We start from the raw sequence: 20,853 nt of genomic DNA, 5'->3' as shown, positions 1-20,853 counted from the left end.
GCGCTAAGCAGTGTGGGGACTGAAGTCTCTGGCCGCGAGGGTAGTGATGGCGGCGGCAAGGAGACACACAGCAAACAAAAGCCCAGGGCGCAGTAAAGCCACCAGCAATGAGGGAGCAGTCTGCGACAGTGAAAACCAGCAGGTAGGCAGCGTTTCTCCGATTCAAGGTTGAATTAAATAATGTAATAAGTTATAACTGGTCAGTGAAATACCAAACAAATACTAAAAACTGGGATGTTTAGCTCTTTCTAGCCACACCTCTGACTCCGCCCACTGACCCAGTCCACGGGTTATTCCCACCCTCTGATTCTCCACCCACAGTTCCCCTACTTTTTTTTCCCCACTTCGACCACTGGGTACACACTATTGTTACTGACAGCCCCTGGAATTTGCTACACATCAAATAGACATTTCGGGCCAGCTTGTATTTTTAACCCAGGTCACTACATGTCAATGTATCATTCTTGGTTGTTAGTCCGATGCTCACCTTGTTTGAAATACTGCAACTGGGTCAACAACTGTATCTTGTTAAACCATTGTGATATCATGCAATTCCTTCTTCCCATTACCCTCTCTCACTCCTGGAAGTTATCCTCCTCGCAACCCCTTTCTATACCTCTCGTATGTTGCAGCTTTAGTCTTGTACTTTCTTGAATTAAATGCCAATAAAAACACATTTTAAGAAAAGTTAATTTTCTTTTTTCGACTTAAGCACAATTCAATACATGGAAAAATCTCAGTACCCTCGTTGGACCTCCCTAACTAATGTTTCTTTTTAAGTATTTATTTTTTACAGGTACTCTGTGGAAAAAAATAACTCATCATTGTGGGTTTCTTATCATTATGATATCGCACACACGCTTTACCCCAAAACCTCTTCGATTGGCAGTCCTATATTGTGGCGGGCATAAACTGTTTCATTACAGAGTAATAGAAAGCTTCCCTGCGTGGCACGCGCCAGTGTGCCCGTCTTCCAGGGTGCTGTTTGTGTGTTACCGAGTAACCTTGACTACGGCTACGGCATCCCGAGGTTTGAGTGACTAAAGCGGTCAGAGGGGGAGACTGAGATAAGGCCAGCTGCATCCCGCCCTCGCCCTGCAGCTAAGCACGCAGCTCTGCAAACGCCCGAAGCTTCGGCCCTAGAGCAGGAAGTGCTTCGAGTGGCTTTGACAGCTGCTGCTTGGCGCCTGCAATCTCTCGCGGTCCACCTTAAGAAAAGCAGCAGCAGCGCTGCCAATCCACTTCCTGGCACTGCACGTCTTCCGTGCCGTAGAGTACCTCTCTCAACATGGCGGGCTGCAGCAGCAGGGACACGGGGGCGGTGGTTGAGCGGCTCCCGGTGATCCCGGGCTCAGTCCATCTCGCTGCAATGCCACGCAGGTCTCTGACCGTCACCCTGGCGCTGGCGCTGACGGCAGCCCTGGCTCTCGGCGCCTCCGCTGCAGCCACAGAGCAGAAGAGCAGCGACCTCACCGCCTCCAACTGGACCCTGCTGCTGCAGGGCGAGTGGATGGTGAAATTGTGAGTAATGAAAATAAGCATCGCACGGGGTTTGTGGGGTCTGGCTGCAGTGTCCCTGGGATACAGTTCTTAATTTCCAACCTTTCACATAGTGCGCACTATCAGTGCAGCAGCGCGTGCTGCTTGTGCATATAGGACGTTCAAAGAACAGATGAAAGTGCGTATGTCTTCACGTAACATCTGCACTGATGCACGGTTACTGCCGTTTGACCTTGTTCAATTGTCATGCATGTCATTTTTGCTGGCCTCCCGCCACAGTGGAGCACGCCAAGACTGAAGATGCGAGGGCGGAGCCTCTTCAGGGCTGTGGTTAAGAAGGGGGCATTGTGCAGACAAGCGCAGAAATAACGCTTTGACAGCAACATTGTTATGATGGGCCCATTGTCAACCGCATCGTATATACCCAGGGACACTTTCTCCACTAATGATCAAAATACGCTGTTTTAATGAAGCTGAGTGCTCTGAGCGGGTTAGTCAGGGCTCACAATTGTGTGTAGTTTTCTTTCGAAGCAACGGATGGGCACGCTGTGTTCAAAGATTGAGGCCCGGAGCTTCATGCCTCTTGGCTTTCAACTTTCAAAAAGTGATTAATCAGATATTTGCCTTTTGCTTATAAGCCACTTTAGTGAAATTTAAGCACAAGCAACAAATATGGGTCAAGGTTTCAAAAATATTCCCCCACTCCACCTTCAAAAAGAAAGACAGAATGATAAAAAAAATCCTCATCTCAGTTATTCACTAGCAGGCGACTCCTGCCCTTGGTAGCTGCTCTACTTGGTGCTAGAATATAGGCCAAGTATCCATTTCAGTAGAACGTGGACACCGGGCAATCAATGTGGCAAAGATCGCTCCTACCATTCCACGGTCGTGTTTTGGATGCGAGTTTTGATGCTGTTTAGCGCAAGGTCTACAGCTAGCTTGTCCAGTCTCTGTATTTCCCAGGTGTGTGAACTCTGCATGCAGCCTTGCAGCGCCCTGTAGGCCTGCTGCACCACTGGATGAGGCCATGCACAATTATGCGGGTTCTTTGAAGATGCAAGGTGCAGTGGTCCAAAATCATTCCCTGTTGAGCATGTCCAGGAACAGGATGTTGGGTTCCTTCAGTTATGTTAGGTGTATCTGACACAGCGTTTCCGCTGCATATTTTAATCGTTGAAATAAACCTGCAGCCAGGCTGACCCCTCTGAACATTTTCATGCTATTTCAGTGCCCAGAAGTACTGGCCACAGACCTTGATCTCTGTCCAGTCATAGTAAGTCCTGTGGCACAGAACTGTCCCTGAGCTGCATTACCCACCAGAGTTTTTGTACGGCTGTTATAATCCCCTCAAAATTACTGAGCACACAAAGATCTCTGTTGCTGGTGTTTTTACCCTGTAAGATATTTTAAAATGCATCGCATCTCCTTCGTAACCAATTAAGAAACCTAAAACAAATTTAGTGTCACATTTGTCCTTGTTGCCGAATGCCAACTTTTGTGCAGCAGTTTTTAATAAATACATGTATAAGTTGAAAGTCAAACTCTGATTTTCAAGCTCCACCCAATGGGACTCCACCCCCTTCCTCTGCCACGCCTTCAGCCCCACTTTATAATTTCTTGAAGTAACTCTTTTCTAATTTCAGCCCTGGGTATAGGGTATGGCCTGTTCTGTGGCAGTTCCCTGTTTGACTCAAGGATGCCCCAGTACCACACGGATAGCACTTTATACAGGGCATGTCTGAATTGCATGTGTAGTGTAGTGAGGGGATATTCTCGATATGTAGATAATTGTGACCGGTCAAGTTCTTTTTCTTATTCTGTGAATTGTAATCATAATGCCGTTTCTGCTAGTTTTTCAGGGAATACATATACTGTTGGACGTTTGCTAATGCAAATATATCAGAGAGTTCAAGTCCAGTATTTCATGAAAATTGATGTCATACCTGTGAAATAATATTCCTTCATAACCAATTGAAATTACATTAGTCCTGTGAATTATGTATTCCAAACATTTCTAACAATGAGAAGTGTAGAAAGTACGTTTAGCAACAAGATTATGTAGTGAACGGTATCCCCCTAATAACACACCTGCATTAAGAAAATATACAACTAGTAATTCTACCAAAACACTTGGCCACATGATTTATTATCCGATCAGAAACTCTCAATGTTATAACAGGGCCACAATACACAAATAGATGTTATTTATTTGCAAACTATGCACAGATACCTATGCTTAATCAGTGCTGGGCAATAGTTGTGTAACACTTAGGATAGAGAATTTAACATCTGTTTTCCTATAACTTAAAATCTAGCCTAAAGATAATGGAAATACAACACAATAATGATTATCAAACGGGTAATGCCTCCTTAGTGATTATTTTCCCAGATGGGTTTGCTTGTCTTGGAGATGGCCGTACACCTTAATTCTGGTGCCTGTGACCACGCATTTACTGCTACAGACCCGATTAGGTAACGTTCTTCTTGACATACCACGGTCCCGTCCTTCAATCTGCTGTGCCTCTTGCTCAGCGTCTGCCCGAGGAAACCCGATTAGGGGCCCCACACAAGCCACTGCTTTATCTGTCTTGGCAGCTATGATATACCGGTTCTCGGTATTCCACCCACAACATTTGGGTTCTCCCATCCAGGTTCTTGGTTTGGCGACAGAATAACACTCTATTCCCTTGAATCACTTGACCGGTTGAGGATGACACCTGACCCCTGTGGGTCCCCACATGTCGCCATTTTTCCTCAGAAGCAGGCAAAATCTACCAAATTGTGATTTTCTTAGGCTACACAAGCTTTTAGTCCTGATGATGATCCCATTATTTTCTGTGGGATCGAGATACCGTCGACATTAGCACCTTGACGCAAAATTGTTGTATAATAATTATTCCATATAGATGCAATGTTGCTCCTAATATGCTGCCTGGCCTAACTATTTGATTACGTTTTGGCCACGCTATTTTGTTTTGTCTATGCCTGAGTTTTTTCCTTTTCCTAAATATTGTAGACACTGTCCCACTTTCCCTATGTTTTTCATGATGTTAAATGAAATATTATGTTTTCCTATAAAAGTATATGACAGAATCGTTATTAAATTTCTGTGCTGATTTGCTTCATTTATAAATTCTTGAACGGGACCACTGTTTCCATATAGTGACTTGTACCCAAGGTCCCTCTCAGATACATTGGGTTTCCTTGTCCTTTAAAATATATATCCTTAGACATCAACATTGATCAAGGATTTCAGAGTTTAAAGCAAGATTTTTAAAGCAAATTTATAAAAACTATTCAATAGGTCCTATTCTCAGAACATTTTGACCATCATCCTGAGTTTGGGGCATACCCAGGCTCAGGATTCTGTGCTGTGCTTAATTATACCACAATGTGGTATCTCCCTGCACAAATTCCTCGAAGTTGTACCTGGAAGATTGGAATGGAGAAAAGAGGTTTATGTTGAAAAAATGTTCAGAAACGAGTTGTGGTTTATATGCATTTTTATGTTACTCCTTTGCACTATTTCCAACATGTGTAATGCAAATAAAATTGCTGCAAGGTGAACCACAAAGTGTGGTAATGGTTTTAACGCCATGGTGCTACATAGAAAATCCATGGTCCCTCAAAGAAGCCTTTTCTTAAAATCTTTTGAGTCAAAATTCACCAAACTTGATATACACATGTAATCTCCTTTGATGTGTATATTAGGAATTTATGAAAAGTTTCCTCTCTGACAAGACATGTTTAGGCCTCAACTCTACTTTGGGTGTGTTCAGAATAGACTGACAGGGTCATTTAGAGTTGGCAAAGTGTGAGGACTACTGTAGACTGTTGGTGTTCCCTCTGCTGAACTCGCGATCCCTGGCTCTACTTAGAGTCGGGGAAAGGGCTGGGTTTGAACTGGTAGATCATCCAATGGTTTGGCTATCACAAATCTCTGGCTTTTCGGCCATCAGGTCAAAATGACAAACTTCCTGCCCTATTCATGGTGGAGTGGCAGTCACTAGATATGAAGCATAGATGTCTTGGGGAGAGAAAGTGCCCGGTGGCACCCACGTGCAGTGAAAACACACCCAGTGTGTTGGGGTCATTGTTTTGTTGTTTCTTCAAGAACAAATACGGGCATTTAGGCTTTAAGTGCTTATTCTTGAAAAACTATTTTTTTACAGAACAGACTCATCAAATACGGTGCTGGCCTGGCAAAGCTTCATTGCCGCCAATAATAAAGACAATGCATTGAGATCCCAGCTTGTTTGGTGGGGCTCTCTAAGTATAGTGGGCAGTCTTTTGCCAGCAATGTGGAGGCAATGGCCTTGGCTGATCTGGTGACCGGGCAGAGTGCCCGCTATGCTTTAAATTGCCCTCTGAGTCATATTCACAGACTACCAGATAAACAATAAAGTGGGAAGCCATTTACAAAGTATGTTCTAATGCTAATCCGGGTTACAATCAAATGGGCATTACATATTAACACTGGTACATAATTCATTTAAATTCTTTGATCACGTTGTGCTGATAATAAGCAAATATACATAGACATAAGTTACTCTTTCAATAGTTCACCTACATATATATATATACTTATGAAATATGGTCATGATATCTTTGTCACAAATTACTCTCCCATAAGAAAATGCTTGAAAAGCTTTGTAAACTACGAGAATAAAGTAACTTTTTACTTTTTTGACGAGAAAAGCTAAAGATTAATTCTTAAGACATGTATGATGAGCATGTTGGTGGGCGGTAAGAAACTTGAAGTTTTTTTACTATAAAACAGACACGTGTATCAGATGTACTGCTGCCTTCACCGGGATCTAGCTCTTTTGGCTACCTGGCAGCAAAAAGCTGGAACGCCATCCCACTGTTCTTCCGTGAGGAACCATCAGAGAGCCTCTTCTGCAAAAAATTAAAAACATGGCTCTTTAAACTATAAGTAGTTTTTAGCTCCCCTTGTTCTCAGATGTGCTGATTTCCGGAGTTGACAGATAGAGCAAATAGCGCCGGGACACACCAGTTGGTGTAAACAGGCGCTATATAAATGCAGAATAAATAAATGAATCTACTGAGCTGCCTCCCCCATGAGGCACTATTAATGAAGTCTGCACTTTTACACTGATCCTTTAATCTGCTGTATCAGAGTTATTTCAGAGTTTTATTACTAATTTCTCTATCTTGATTTTGGTGAAAGTAATCTGATTCCTCCTCCTGCTGAAGCTACCCGCTTCTCCTCCACCTGATTCAAAGTGCAGTTGAGGTAGCAGTCAAATGTTCCTGAAATTGCCTGCCAGAAAGACAGGGTGTTGGAAACTTGACAATGAATTAAGCCATCAGAGACCTTGTGATAGCCAGGAAGCATTGCATTGGTCCCCTTGTTGTAGATGGTCAAAGATATTTGGAATAAACTCCCCTCCCGCCAGTGTTAGACTTAGTGATTTCCAAGGTGGTATTTAAAAGCCGTCTAGGAGTCTAAATAGTCATAAATGTTAAAAATTGTCTAATTTAGCACACTGAAGTAAATAAATACAGCTATTTTTTGCAGTTTTCACAGCTGGCAGAACTTTTTTCCCTTTTATTGGGATATTCTAATTCTATATTTAGTTTATAGAGTTCCTACTAACCCAGACATGGCGCTCAAGCGCATTATGTCGAGTGCACAAGGCTCCGGAACTGAAGATTAGAGTTTTGTAGTTAGTAGATTAGAAATATTTTTATATTTTTGTATTTTGTGTGTGCACTACTTCTGTTAGGTTTGTGCTCTTGATTTTTAGTAGGTTAATAGAGTTCCGAATAATGTTAGAATGAGGGGTATGGATTTGAAAGGGGAAGTTGTAAGGTATTTTAGGAAGTAGTGGTCGTGCGTGAGTGTTTGTTCGGTGACAGGGCTAAAAACAGGAGGGGGAGTTTGATAAGGATGTTTGTGAGTTCATAGTAGTCAGAAAGGTTTGGGATGAGTAAACGAGAGCAGGAATGGGGCCAAAGGTTGAAGTATTGTTTCTTTTTCTAATAACAAAACTGAAATACATTTTTATATACACAGAGCACCTGGTAAAGTTTTAGTGACTGCAGTAAACCCCTCTATATAAATATCCATGGGTCCATAGAAGCAGCAATATTTATATGGTCTGATGTGCACATTTGTGCTGAAGTAAGCAATTTTTTTTCAAAATACCTGTAATTAACGTGTACACATATACACACATGATATTTGTCATATATTCTCAAGCAAACACCAGAAAGAGTATACTTGAATATAATATGGTTAGTTACCCTTTAGGGTGTAAGGAGGACAGTTTGGAAGAAATAGCGAAAGCAGGTAGGGGTGCCTAATATTCTTTGGAAATAGGTGTACATATTTTATTGGATTGTTAAGGCAGAGATGGCCTAAAAGCACAATTCTTCATTATCATTGTTGTAATGGGTGCTGAAAGATGTGCAGGCTATCATTCGCTCTCCTTCAAAGAGATAACCATATGGACATTTTGGATAGTAACAGATAGATCATTTTCTCTTCTTTGGCACCAATGTTAGTATTTTAAATTAATTATTATTTTTTCACAGGTCATTTTACACATTCATTGATAAGACAAGCTCATCACCATTTCTAATACAAAATGCTTTATGACCACATCCACATCCTTCATAATGCTCATAGTACTGGTGTAACAAAAATGGCAACGTTGAATTCCAATCAGACTTGTCAGTGCACGGCTGAACAATTCAGCGACCACTCCCTTGATGGTACCGTGAAGAGGGTATATTTATCACATGGCAAGCATCTGGTTTTATCTGTGTCTGCCAGAGTGCAGATCATATAAATGGTAGATGTCTGCACGTAATAGCAGTCACGCCTCGTAAAGTGAGATGGTTGCATGCCTAATGTCTGAAATGAATATCATCTACAAGGCAACATTGCCAGCATCGAGTTATGTAAGTGGTCATTGCTAGAATACTTTGTACTAAAATTAGTAGTGTGTACTTGGTCCAGACGTTCTCAAATTTCCAGAAAACAGCCTAACGTTTAATATCATTTTTATTTCTTAGTATTACGAACATCGAAGTTGTGAACTGAAATATCTTCACCTACATTGTAGTTTGGTATAGCATCCTAAAGGGTTGTTCTCTTGTAAAATGTTATTTCCCAGTAGCCCCTATAGGCTAATATACATAACAAAGAGCAACACAACTCTAGAATTTGAGAAATTCTATATTTTTCCTCAGATGGGAATTCTTTTAATATTAACATAACAGATGCAGAAAGAAAACATTGACATATATAGGACACACCCGAAGGGAAACATTGAAAGCCAAAAGCCTGATGTATGGTTTGGCGGTATGTTACTCCGCCACACTCATGAATGATATCCTGTCTGCCTTATTACAAGTGCACTAAATCGTATGGCACCAGTAATAAGGCAGACGGATATCCATCACATTTGTCAGGCACTATGTCACTTTTTTCAAGAGTACCTGTACTCTCTTGTTTCTGGTACTGTGATTCTCGAAATACCTAGAAGGTAGAGTGTGCAACAGCATATGAAAAAATAGCAAATGCGAAACAGTGCATAAATGCTTATTTGGAACTCTTGTGTTGCCTATGGCTCGGATTCAGTACCTCTTAGTATTTTTAAATTTGATAACATGACATCACTTGTGCGTTATTCATACTTTGGACTTCCTTGGCAAACACTGAATAGTATTGGCTCAGGGTTATAGAGGGTAGACAAGCTGACAGATCCATTTTGCACATTTATGAACATCTTTACCTCTTCAGAGCAGTATCTAGCTTGTCAGTTATGTAATCTGAAAGATTGATCATTTGTGTACTTGGTTAATTACATACTTTTTTGTGTATTTGTTTAGCACAGATTCGAGACAGTTTAAGGTTGGGTATGATTGCTATCTAGAGTCCTGGTCAAAGAAATACATTTGCCTGCAGATAAAAGGAAAGGAATAACAGGAAAAAGGAGCTGCCACATGATAGGAAGGAGCGCACTCAGGATATAGATAGAAGATCATCGCAAATGGCAGGCTTAGCAACTATAGTGGTAATTCAGACACGTGTTGTGCACATACATTGTACTATGGTGCTCAAAAAGACAATCTGTGAGTGCAAATTAACCGAATCAGGACCTGCTGACATATACCCCATGATGGTTTAGTAAAGCTACAGTGGTTCTGTCGGGGAAAAAACAATTACATTGCAAACGAAGACGAATCTTGTTAGCAATATTTTATATGACTCTCTGCATAAACAATATGCTTCAAAAATAGCAAATAATAATAATTTTTGCAAACAATTTGAAATTTTTTGTTGTACTGTTGTGTTCCAGTATTCACTTTGTTGCGACTGTGATTTAGCCCACTTTTACTCTCCGGCATATTGGTTACGCAGAGAGTCATATAAAATATTGGTAACAAGATTCATCTTGGTTTGCAATGTAATTGTTTTCTCCCCGACAGTACTGCTGTAGCTTTACTTATACTTACCCAGGTTCTGAGGGACACAGGGTTCCCCCATTGTATCTATACCATGATGGTTTAGTGTCTGTAAATAAAGAATGACAGTACTCTTTTAGTTCCTGATGGACTCTGTAGATGTTTGACGTAAGTGCTCGAGGGTAATGAAGTGAATGCAGGTCTAGAATGTTGAGTTCTTGTTTACACACTGAAGAATAAGGATATCTATAATTTCTCTCAATGTGTGACATAGTCATTGGCACGTACCCTGGCTGGGTAGGATGCTACAACTGGCAATGAGTAGGGTATAAGTAACATCTAGATCAACAGCTCTCTCCCAGAGAGTTTGCTGTGGTCCAGAAAATTGCTTGCGCGTGCCATGCATGCCGCAGTCGAAGTGCAGAATCGATGCTGGCATCTGTGGAGTCTCAGCGCAGCACCAGCCTGTGTAACCAACCTTTTGCAAACAGAGAAAACATCACTGAAAATCTACACATCGGTGGCCGAGAATCGAAAGAGAAGGCCGCAAACAGAGGTACAGCACTACTACGCAAATTAAAGCTATATATCAAATGGAGTGATAATGCTAAAAGCGGATGCAACCAGGTCTTGAAAAACAGCATATTGTGACAATCGAGTGCAAGGTAAATTGTACTCTGATGTGCTATGAAGCAGAGTTATACCAGGTGGTTACAAAGAAACATATAAGCATAAAGTCAATTGAATATCATAACGTTATTTACTTATCAAATAATTTGAATACAAAAAGACTTGTCTATTTACCGAAACAACTAAAGAAAGTCATCAGACGACTGTGTGTTGTGGAGTGGCCCCAGAGAGAGGGCCGGGGTAGGGTGTGCTAAGCAGTCCATAAACAAAGTGTCCAATGATTAAAACTGCTGAGTGGGGCTCAGAACACCTCCACAGTTCTTTGAAGTGTGAAAGTCAGTGAGGGATCCGGAATATTGACATATGCAGAGGGCAAAAGTGATAGGGGGTGGGCCAGGCTGGGGAGACCCCTCCATGTACTTTACAGGGGGGGGCCTGAAGTTTTGTTATGCCACTGATGGAGACCAAGAAGAAAATCACGCTTGCAGTCATCATCAAGGACGATCCAGTGGCCAGTCTTTTACAGGGTCTCAGAGAGAATGAGGTAGAAGCAGTGGCCGAAAGACAGCCACGTCCCACCTCATTAAATTCCACACTGGTCTACAATGCTGCAGCTTTCCTAAAACTGCCGTCATCCTTTGATACTGCCAAAAAAACAATATTGGCAATAGATGGGCCGTACAAAAGGATGGTGAAGTGACATACCATCACATCAAAGCAACCTTGATTGTCAAGTTCAATCCAGTGCCAAATGTAAATTATGAATTATACATCTTCAGCCAAGAACGCCAGAGAGTAGGTGTAACCGTTGATTAATTTGTTGAGAGACTGGATATCCTCATAAAGTACTTTGCTCCCCATGCCGCAACAACACCACCTGTTGTGCCTGTGTATCCTAGCTCGCTGCTGCTGCCACTGCCGCGAGTTCAAGGCCCTACCACCTGCGCCTCATCCCTGGTGGCCAGTGGTAGGCCGTATGTTTGCCTCATCCCTGGTGGCCAGTGGTAGGCTATAGGTTTGCTTTTGTAATTGTATTGCTTCTGCTCAATTGTTTATCTGTTTCGTTTTTTAACTGCTCTTGTAATTGTATTGCTTCTGTTTAATTGTTTATTTGTCTAGTTTTTCATTCCTCCTTTCCCCTTTTGCATTTCTGTGCCCTGTGGCCTTTTTGCCTTCTGTTCCTTCACTGCTCCTGCCCCCGTTTTTCCCGCCGCTGCGTCCCCTGCGGCCCCCCGCCCCTGCTGGCCCATTCGTCCACTCCTTCCTCCCTGCTGCTCCTCCCTCCCACCTCCCCTTCTTATGGCGAACCCTGCACAGCCGCGCAGTGGGCATGCCACTGGCGCGCCAAAGGCGCGCATAAGGCAAGCCCGTCTGCGCCCGTCCGGGCCTGGACCGCGCCCAACGCCAGAACCCCAATGGCACCCAACACCGCAACGATGCCAGCACCCTCCACGCACTCACCACCGGACGATCCCACACCTGCTTCCTGGCAGCCCCGAAGTGAACCCAAGGACCATTCACCTGCCGGAACTGTAGCTTCACCAGCATCCGAACCGCCAAGCCACCCACCGTGAAGGTATGCAACCACCTCAGATTCATCCTTCTCAACTCCCGCTCCGCCCGCAAACACGTCGTCGAACTCTGGGACCTGCTCAACTCAACCTCTCCAGACGTCGCCTTCCTGACAGAGACCTGGATGAACCCCTCCTTGGCACCCGACATTGCCATAGCCATGCCAGACGGCTACAAGATCACCCGGAGGGACCGCACCAACGGAGTAGGAGGAGGAATCGCCATCGTCCACAGGAACACTCTCCGAGTCTCAACCAACACCGACGACACCCTCAGCACCGCTGAACACCTGCACTTCCAGATCCACACCGATCCCAACACCACCTTCAGAGGAACCCTCATCTACAGACCCCCTGAACCCCGACCACAGTTCAGCGACTCCATTGCCGACTTCGTCAGTACACACGCCTCGCCTCCACAGACTACATCCTTCTTGGGGACCTGAACTTCCACCTCGTGAACAACAACAACAGCAACCCTGCCACCCTGATCGACAACCTTGCCAACCTCGGACTCAGACAACACCCACCCACTCCGCCGGCCACACGCTCGACCCCATCTTCACCGCAAGCTCCCACGTCTCCTTCAACCACACCACCAAACTCCACTGGACTGACCATCGCTGCATCCACTTCACCTTCCGGAAACCCACCATGCACCACCACACCCAACAGATCCCCCGCCGCTGCTGGAGCAAAGTCACCGAAGACCAGCTAACCATCACCCTCGCCCGGAGCCCACCTGCTGACCCCATCGACCCCAACACCGCCGCCCGCAGCCTCAGACAATGGATCGACGACTGCGCCGAAACCCTCCAACAGACACACCAGAAAGAAAGCTAGCTGGTTCACTGAAGACCGCCAAGCCTCGAAGCAAACCTGCCGAAAGCTAGAGAAGAAATGGCACCGTGAACAAACACCAGACAGCTTCGCAGCCTACAAAAACGCCTCCCGCAGACACCATCACCTCATCAGACCCGCCAAAAGGGCCTCCTTCAAAGACCGCCTCGACAACAACGCACACAACAGCAAAAAGCTCTTTAACATTGTGAAGGAACTCTCCAACCCCAGCTCCAACACCAACGATATCCCACCTTCGCAAGACCTGTGCGACTCCCTTGCCACCTACTTCCATCGCAAGATCGCAGACATCCACGACAGCTTCAATGTCACGACCGCCCCGACAACCACTGAGACCTCCATCCCCATGGCCACCATCTGCGCCGGCCCCCTGCTGTTCTGGACCAACATAAGCGACGAGGACACCATCAAAATCATGAACACCATCCACTCCGGATCCACGTCAGACCCGTGCCCACACCACATCTTCAACAAAGCCAGCACCACCATTGCACCCCATCTCCGGAAAGCCATCAACATCTCCTTCGAGACAGCAAACTTCCCAGAGAGCTGGAAGCACGCCGAGATCAACGCCTTACTCAAAAAACTCAAGGCTGACCCCAAGGATCTCAAGAACTTGTGGCCCATCTCCCTACTCCCGTTCCCAGCGAAGGTCATTGAGAAGACCGTCAACAGACAACTGAGCCGCTACCTCAAGGAGAACAGCATCCTGGACCCATCCCAGTCCGAGTTCCGCAGCAACCACAGCACCGAAACTGCTCTCATCGCCGCCACCGATGACATCAGGGCCCTGCTAGACAACAGAGAAACCGCAGCCCTCATCCTCCTGGACCTGTCAGCCGCCTTCGACACTGTCTGCCACCGCACTCTACGCACATACCTCCACGACGCTGGGATCTGAGACAAGGCTCTGGACTGGACCACCTCCTTCCTCTCCGGTAGAACCCAGAGCGTCCGCCTCCCCGCTTTCTGCTCTGAAGCCACCAAGATCTTCTGCGGCATACCCCAGGGCTCATCCCTCAGCCCAAAATTGTTCAACATCTACATGGCACCGCTCGCCCACGTCGCCTGACTGCATGACCTCAACATCATCTCCTACCCAGACGACACCCAGCTGATCCTCTCCCTCACCAAGGACCCCCTCACCGCCAAATATGTCAGAATTGCCTAACCATGCTTGGGAGAGAATTGTTGTTGATTTTTTCAGTCCTCTTGAGAATGGGTGTCATCTAATGGTCATTATGGATGAATACTCACGCTTTCTACTAGTAGAAGATATTTCATCCAATACTCATGAGAAGGTTATTGAAAGAAAGATTAGATGGTATCTTTGCAATATGGGGTGTCCCAGTGATCCTGAAATCTAACAATGGACTGTCCTTCAATAGTCAGGTGTTCAGAGACTTTCTCAGCAATCTCAACATAAAGCTTCAGAAAGCACTCTTCTTTCGCTCCAGGCCAGTGGTCTGGTAGAACGAGTCATTAAAGCTGTGCAATGTGCTGCATTAGGGAACCTTGACCTCAAGGTTGTTTTGAATACCAGTCTCCAAGCTTACCAATCGACCCCTCACTCGACTACAGGGGAAAGGTCTGCAACCTTAATGTTTGGGAGAGCCATGACTACTAAGTTACTTCAATAGACCAACCTCAGATCAAAGACGGAGAAAGACATTTGCAAAGAAAATTCTGGTCACAAACAGAAAATGATGATCTATGCTGAAAAGTGACATCATGTAAAAGATATCACTTTCAAGAGGCGAGATCAAGTCCTAGTTTGACAATCCAGAAAACTAAAATCTGATGCTCCTCTCAAGTCTGAGCCCTTTACTGTCACAACCACCAAAGGACACATAGTGACTTGCCATCGCCCTAGGAAGTCCCTTACAAGAGATTCTTCTCACGTCAGACATGTGGCTTATCACTCACCAAACATTGATGTCACTGTAGAGGCTGGATCCAGACAGATAGTTAATGACCCTGCAACTGCTGTTGTTTCCACTTCACCTCTGCAGATCACTGACACTTCTACTGCCAGATCCCAGTTGCAGATGACCCAATCAGGACTTGTGATCCAAGCCACACAAAGGCTCATTGAAGAGTTATAAGTCAATATGTATTGGTAATTATCTATGTAGTCATTTATTTATTTACTTATTGTAAAAAGTTGTAACTTTTTATTTAACAAAGGGGGAGATGTGTCCTGTAAATAAATAAAGATGTAACTCTTTTGGTTCCTGATGGACTCCATAGACCTGTGACGTAAGCGCTGGAGGGTAACGAAGTGAATGCAGGTTTAGAACGTTGAGTTCTTGCTTACACGCTGCAGAATAATGATGTGTATAACTACTCTGTGTGTAGCGTAGTCATTGGTGACTTCCAGGGCTGGGTAGGACACTTCAGATGGAACTTAGTACAACTTAAAAACACCAGAGAACTTGCTGTTTTTCTATCAGCAGGAATTAGTCCTGGTAAATATAACATAAAAGGTGTATCTAAAAATAGCACTTTCACCCCTTACTGAATAAGAGATGTTTATTGATACCCAGCTTGGTGGGACTCATTTTATCGACCTTGGATGCATTAAAGACTGAGTGGATCTGTTGGGATTTGAACCCATAACTATGCGATCAAACACAGATTCCTGAAGTGAATTCATTAGTAGACTGTGCCCATATTCCTGTAAGACAGGCACATGGTAATCTCTAGTTTGTGTAAAGCTCTATGTGTAATGCTTAATGTTGTCTTGAATTGCCAAAAATGCTAGGTTCTATGCATAACTTCATTGGAAATCTATGAATTATATATTTCTGCATGCCAGCCGGATTGTTTGCAAGAGCTGTTTAGAAAAAAGTGTGACCTCACTTGAGGTCAGGAATGTCACTCCTGAGATAGAGGACCCTTGACCCACTTGGAGCAGTTTTCTACCTATTCCTCGAGTGAATGCCTGTAATGCTCTTCCCGACAGAACCATTGTATCTATATAATACGTATACCCAGGTTCTGAGGGACACCGGGTCACCCCATTATTTTTTGTAAACTTCCCCAAAGACTGGCAGACTTATGCATTTTGAAATTGGCACAAACCATCAGTGATATTGCTTAAAAATAGGCACCCAGTTACAGTTCTTCTATTTGCTTTGGATTCAGAAGGCGCTATCTAGCCTAGCTCATAGATGGCTTCTGACCAGTACCTCGACATTACCCCTCAAGACTGAACTGAGCATGTTTGTGTGTCAGAATATTGTGTACAAAAATATTGTAGCCAGACTATCAACTACTACAGTATTCTGAGGTGTAGGTTTACTATTCCCAACTCCTAATTCCTTAAAGACCAAGAACCAAAGCATGTTAGGATCCAAGAAAATTCATCTTTTCTAGGCAATAAACCAACATTGCTCATAAGCACACAAGGTCTTTTGTATTTTTGCACCTTACAGCATAAGCAGTAAAAACTGTGTTAGATTGCAACATGGCTGGAGAATCTCCTAGGACCTATTTGTTTGTATTGCTCCATACATATTTACTCATATCTTTGTAAATAAACAACTTAAGTGCCCTAAAAGTATACCCCAATGGGACACTGACCTTTATGAAGTGTTATTTCTTTGTGTCATACAGTATCAGTGTTTCAAAGCCTCAGCTCCTTCGAAGTAGGACATGACTATTCTACCAATGAGAATCACAACCTAGATCGGAGTACTATTCAACTAATGAGCAGTGCAACAGTATCCGATGCCCTAGAACATCAGTACTAAGCAAGAGTTTATTACCAGAGAACTGCCCAGTAACTGCTGATTGTACCAGAACCTTGAGGAAAAGATAATCAGGTTTCCTGAGTGGAATTAATTTGTTTATTTTTAAAGCACCAAAGCCTGCTACTGGCATCTCTTATTACTCTATTTGTGTGTCTTGGGCGCATGCACACATTTGTATTGTGGCCACAGGACATTTGTATAGCCTTTACATCTAGTAAACATTTAGGTTGCAGATATGTAAAGAAAGTTCATTCTAGATGCTGACGGTGAATGCATAAAGAGCACTGACCCTAAAGTCGACCGTTTAATGCTCAAAACTGTTAGGATTCAGTAAAAAGATGATTTCACAAGACCAACAGGGGTACCATGCGAAATCGTTACATTAACAAAAAAATACACTGTGTCATTCAAAGGCACCGTGGAGGGTGCATAAGGACGTAAATGGAACACAGTAGTTATCAAATGAAAGCTGCTCAAGTAAGGTTATGTTTACATGGTCCCATTCACTTCCAGTAGGATGCCTCCTAGCACATAATGATCTCAATGTAACGAGTCCTTTCAGAGAATCAATTATGTCAAATGGAATACTATAATTAGACTATTTGAAATGATTACATTTACCACACAGAATAAAAGCATAATTTCGATTAAGTACAACATTTTGTGTTTCATTACAGATGTGCGTCTTGTTCAAACCTTCTTTCCCTTCATACCCTTCTGAATTGGTATTCACAGTATTTAAGTTGTATTCCTGAGTTTATGGGTATCACTATTAATAACAGACTGATGCGAGCGGTGCGTGTTAAAGCACAAAGTAGCAAAGACATTTGTAATTTTCGATTACGTATATGTGAATGGACTTGGTTTGGGAGAGAGAATGAAAGGTTTCAATCGGATTGTCTGGAAAAGAGGAAAGGCTGTGTGGGCTCATTGACACTCTACCTTAATTATTATATTTTCTCATGTAGTATTTGCCCTGTGAATTCCACATGATATTAAGTGATCTTCTCTCTTCATATTTCCTTTTCAAACATCAATAATTTTCATAACAATCTAGTTAATTAGATTGTAGGAAATCCATTTTTCTAACTGTGGTTTCCCGATTTATCATTATTAGAGTATGGACAACCTGTTTCCTTTGGCATGTGCACTTTCTTAAATAATAACACTTTTTTCTTTTACAATAAAGTGGACATATTTTATATTTATGGCATTCAGGTACAATGTGCTCACAAAATGTGAAGGCTGTCTAAAGGTTTCTCCACTCAGGTTTGGAGCAAACCCTACAAGAGGTGCTTGGAAATCACCATATAGAAGCAGAGGCAAGGTCTGTGTGCCAAAAGTAAACGCGGAGCATTTTTTGTACCTTAAATTAAGAGTTTACAACTTTGCAACCCAGCCCCAATTATACATTGGAAAAGTTATGTATAAGCTTCCTGATCCTAAATTGTGATAGGTTGCAGATTGATTATGATAGGTTAAAAGCTTGGTTCTTGCAAACACCTAGGATCGTGCAACTAGCCGTCTAAGGTGAATTCTTTAAAATACATAATCATCATCTGCTGCTAATAAATATGTTTAAATTTGTTCTCATAGCATTTAACTAACTGAGGAATGTAAAAAAACAATTAATACAATACATATTGATTAGCTACTCCTATAAATCATTTTTGTAAACTTTTTATAGATGTACCTGAAACTTGAATCCGATTGAACTGATGCTGATGGTCAATAAGTGGGAAGGGGCTTGCTTGTGTGCAGAGGAGTTAGTAAGCCTTTAAAATATGCATCTTGGGTAGATTCGTTAGGAGAATCAAAAGATTTAAACATTTAAACATGGCCCCTTGCTTCCTAGTCTCTGGTTCTCCCTCTGAGTATTAGTGAGGTGCTGGCACTAAGGACCCCCTCACCGCCAAATCCAACCTCCACAAGGGAATGAAGGCTGTCGCCGACTGGATGAAGGAATACCGACTTAAGCTGAACTCAGACAAGACGGAGATCCTCATCCTCGGGCCCAACCCCTCAGCATGGGATGAGTCCTGGTGGCCCGCATCACTGGGGACACCCCCGGCTCCTACCAACCACGCACGCAACCTGGGAGTCATCCTCGACTCGAAACTCACCATGACCAAACAAGTCAATGCAGTCTCCTCTACCTGCTTCAACACCCTCCGTATGCTCTGCAAGATCTACAGATGGATCCTGACAGACACATGGAAAACAGTCACCCAGGCCATAGTCAGCAGCAGACTCGACTACGGAATCGCCCTCTACGCCGGAGCCCCGTCCAAGCTCATCAACAGACTGCAAAGAATCCAGAACGCCTCTGCACGCCTGATCCTGGACGTCCCGCGCCGCAACCACATCACCCCCCACCTGAGGAACCTGCACTGGCTCCCCGTCGACAGAAGAATCTCCTTCAAGCTCCTGATCCACGCACACAAGGCACTCCACAAAACCGGCCCAGCCTATCTCAACAGTCGACTCTCCTTCTACGTACCCAACAGGAAACTCCGCTCTGCTGACCTTGCCCTGGCCACGGTCCTGCGCATCCGTAGAACCACTTCCGGAGGCAAGTCCTTCTCCCACCGCGCCGCCAGGACCTGGAACACCCTCCCCCTCAACCTACGACAAACCGAAGAACTGCTGACATTTAGGAGACGACTCAAGACCTGGCTTTTTGACCGGTAGCAGCAGCAGAACCCCCACCCCCCCAGCGCCTTGAAACCCTTACGGGTAAGTAGTGCGCTTTACAAATTAACTGATTGATTGATTGAAGCCTGGTAGAGTTTTCTCTGACAGAATATACAAAGGGAGAGCACCAAGGAGATGACAGACATTGGATGACTGAGTCAAAGAAGGGTTGGAGGTTACCACTGAACTCCTAAATGACATGTTAGAGATGGATTTGAGAAATCAGAGGGCAAAGAGGGAGGTGATTTCATTATAACATGAACAGCTGGACATTACTCAAGCAGGAAAGGATGAAGTGAATTGGCAGCTGCTTTAGCAGTCTATCTATCTGTCTATCTATCTATCTCTCTATCTATCTATCTATCTATCTATCTATCTATCTATCTATCTATCTATCTATCTATCTATCTATCTATCTATCTATCTATCTATCTATCTATCTATCTATCTATCTATCTATCTATCTATCTATCTATCTATCTATCTATCTATCTATCTATCTATGAATGAAATGAATGAAATTAAATTAGTTTTTATAAAGCGCATGGCCACTCGGAAGCATTCCAGCACTAAGCGGATAAAAAAACCAAAGGGAGGATCCAGAATTATGGGAAAAGCAAGGTTTTCAAATGTTTCCGAATGATGGAGTAGGAGGGTTCCTTGCGGAGGGAGAGTGGGAGAGCATTCCAAAGCTTGGCGGCACTGTATGAAAAAAGCCTGCCCCCGCTTCTAGCTCTCTTGATTCTTGGCACCTCTACCAGATTGAGCGAATTGGAGCGAAGGTTTCTGCGTCTTTATATGGGAGGTGCATTTCTTCCCATGGACTTGTGGGCTACACACAGGGCCTTGAAGTGGATTCTCTCCTGCACTGGGAGCCAGTGCAGGGATCGCAGAGCGGGCTTCACCGAGCAGCGGTGGCTGATGCCAGTGAGCAGTCATGCAGCCGCGTTCTGAGCAATCTGGAGCCTCGCGACCACTGCGGTGGGAGCTCCCAGATAAAGGGCATTGCCGTAGTCTATCCTAGATAGAGTCAGTAGTTTTTTAGCTGGAAGGGGGAGCAAGGGCAGGACTTTACGAAGCATTTTAAGCAGGCCGAAGCATGACGCGACCGTCCTCCTAGCTTGGGTTTTAAAGGAGAGGTCTTGGTCGAGCCAAATGTCTAAGCTTTTTATTTCAGGCTTTGGGGCCGGAGCTGGACCCATACAAGCTGGCCAGAGGTTCTTGAGGCTAGTACTCATATGGTTGCCGAGCAACATCAGCTCAGTTTTGTCGCCATTGAGCTTAAGATGGGAAAGGCTCATCCATTTAGTCACTTCCTCCAAACGAGAGAGGAGGTCAGAGGTTGATTGACCGGCTTGATTCAGAGCTACGACAAGCTGCGTGTCGTTGGCATAAGTCACTAA

General features: G+C 44.0%; 1 protein-coding gene across 2 annotated transcripts in view; it reads left to right on the top strand.

Moving 5' to 3' along the window:
• Positions 1–1,066: 1,066 nt before the first annotated feature.
• The window catches only part of TMX4 (thioredoxin related transmembrane protein 4), a 347,052-nt gene continuing 327,265 nt past the window's right edge, over positions 1,067–20,853 (top strand). The window contains exon 1 of one of the 2 annotated variants that reach the window (XM_085612644.1): positions 1,067–1,521. In XM_085612644.1, coding sequence (XP_085468770.1) covers positions 1,289–1,521 — 233 coding nt within the window. In that variant the 5' untranslated portion in view covers positions 1,067–1,288. The remainder of the gene's footprint in view (positions 1,522–20,853) is intronic. The other variant, XM_085612645.1, reaches the window with a different exon arrangement.

This window comes from Triturus cristatus, chromosome 6 (genome assembly GCF_964204655.1).
Source record: "Triturus cristatus chromosome 6, aTriCri1.1, whole genome shotgun sequence".
Taxonomy (NCBI): Eukaryota; Metazoa; Chordata; class Amphibia; order Caudata; family Salamandridae; genus Triturus; species Triturus cristatus.
Note: the sequence above shows the minus strand (reverse complement) of the source record. Positions and strands in the feature narration are given on the sequence as shown.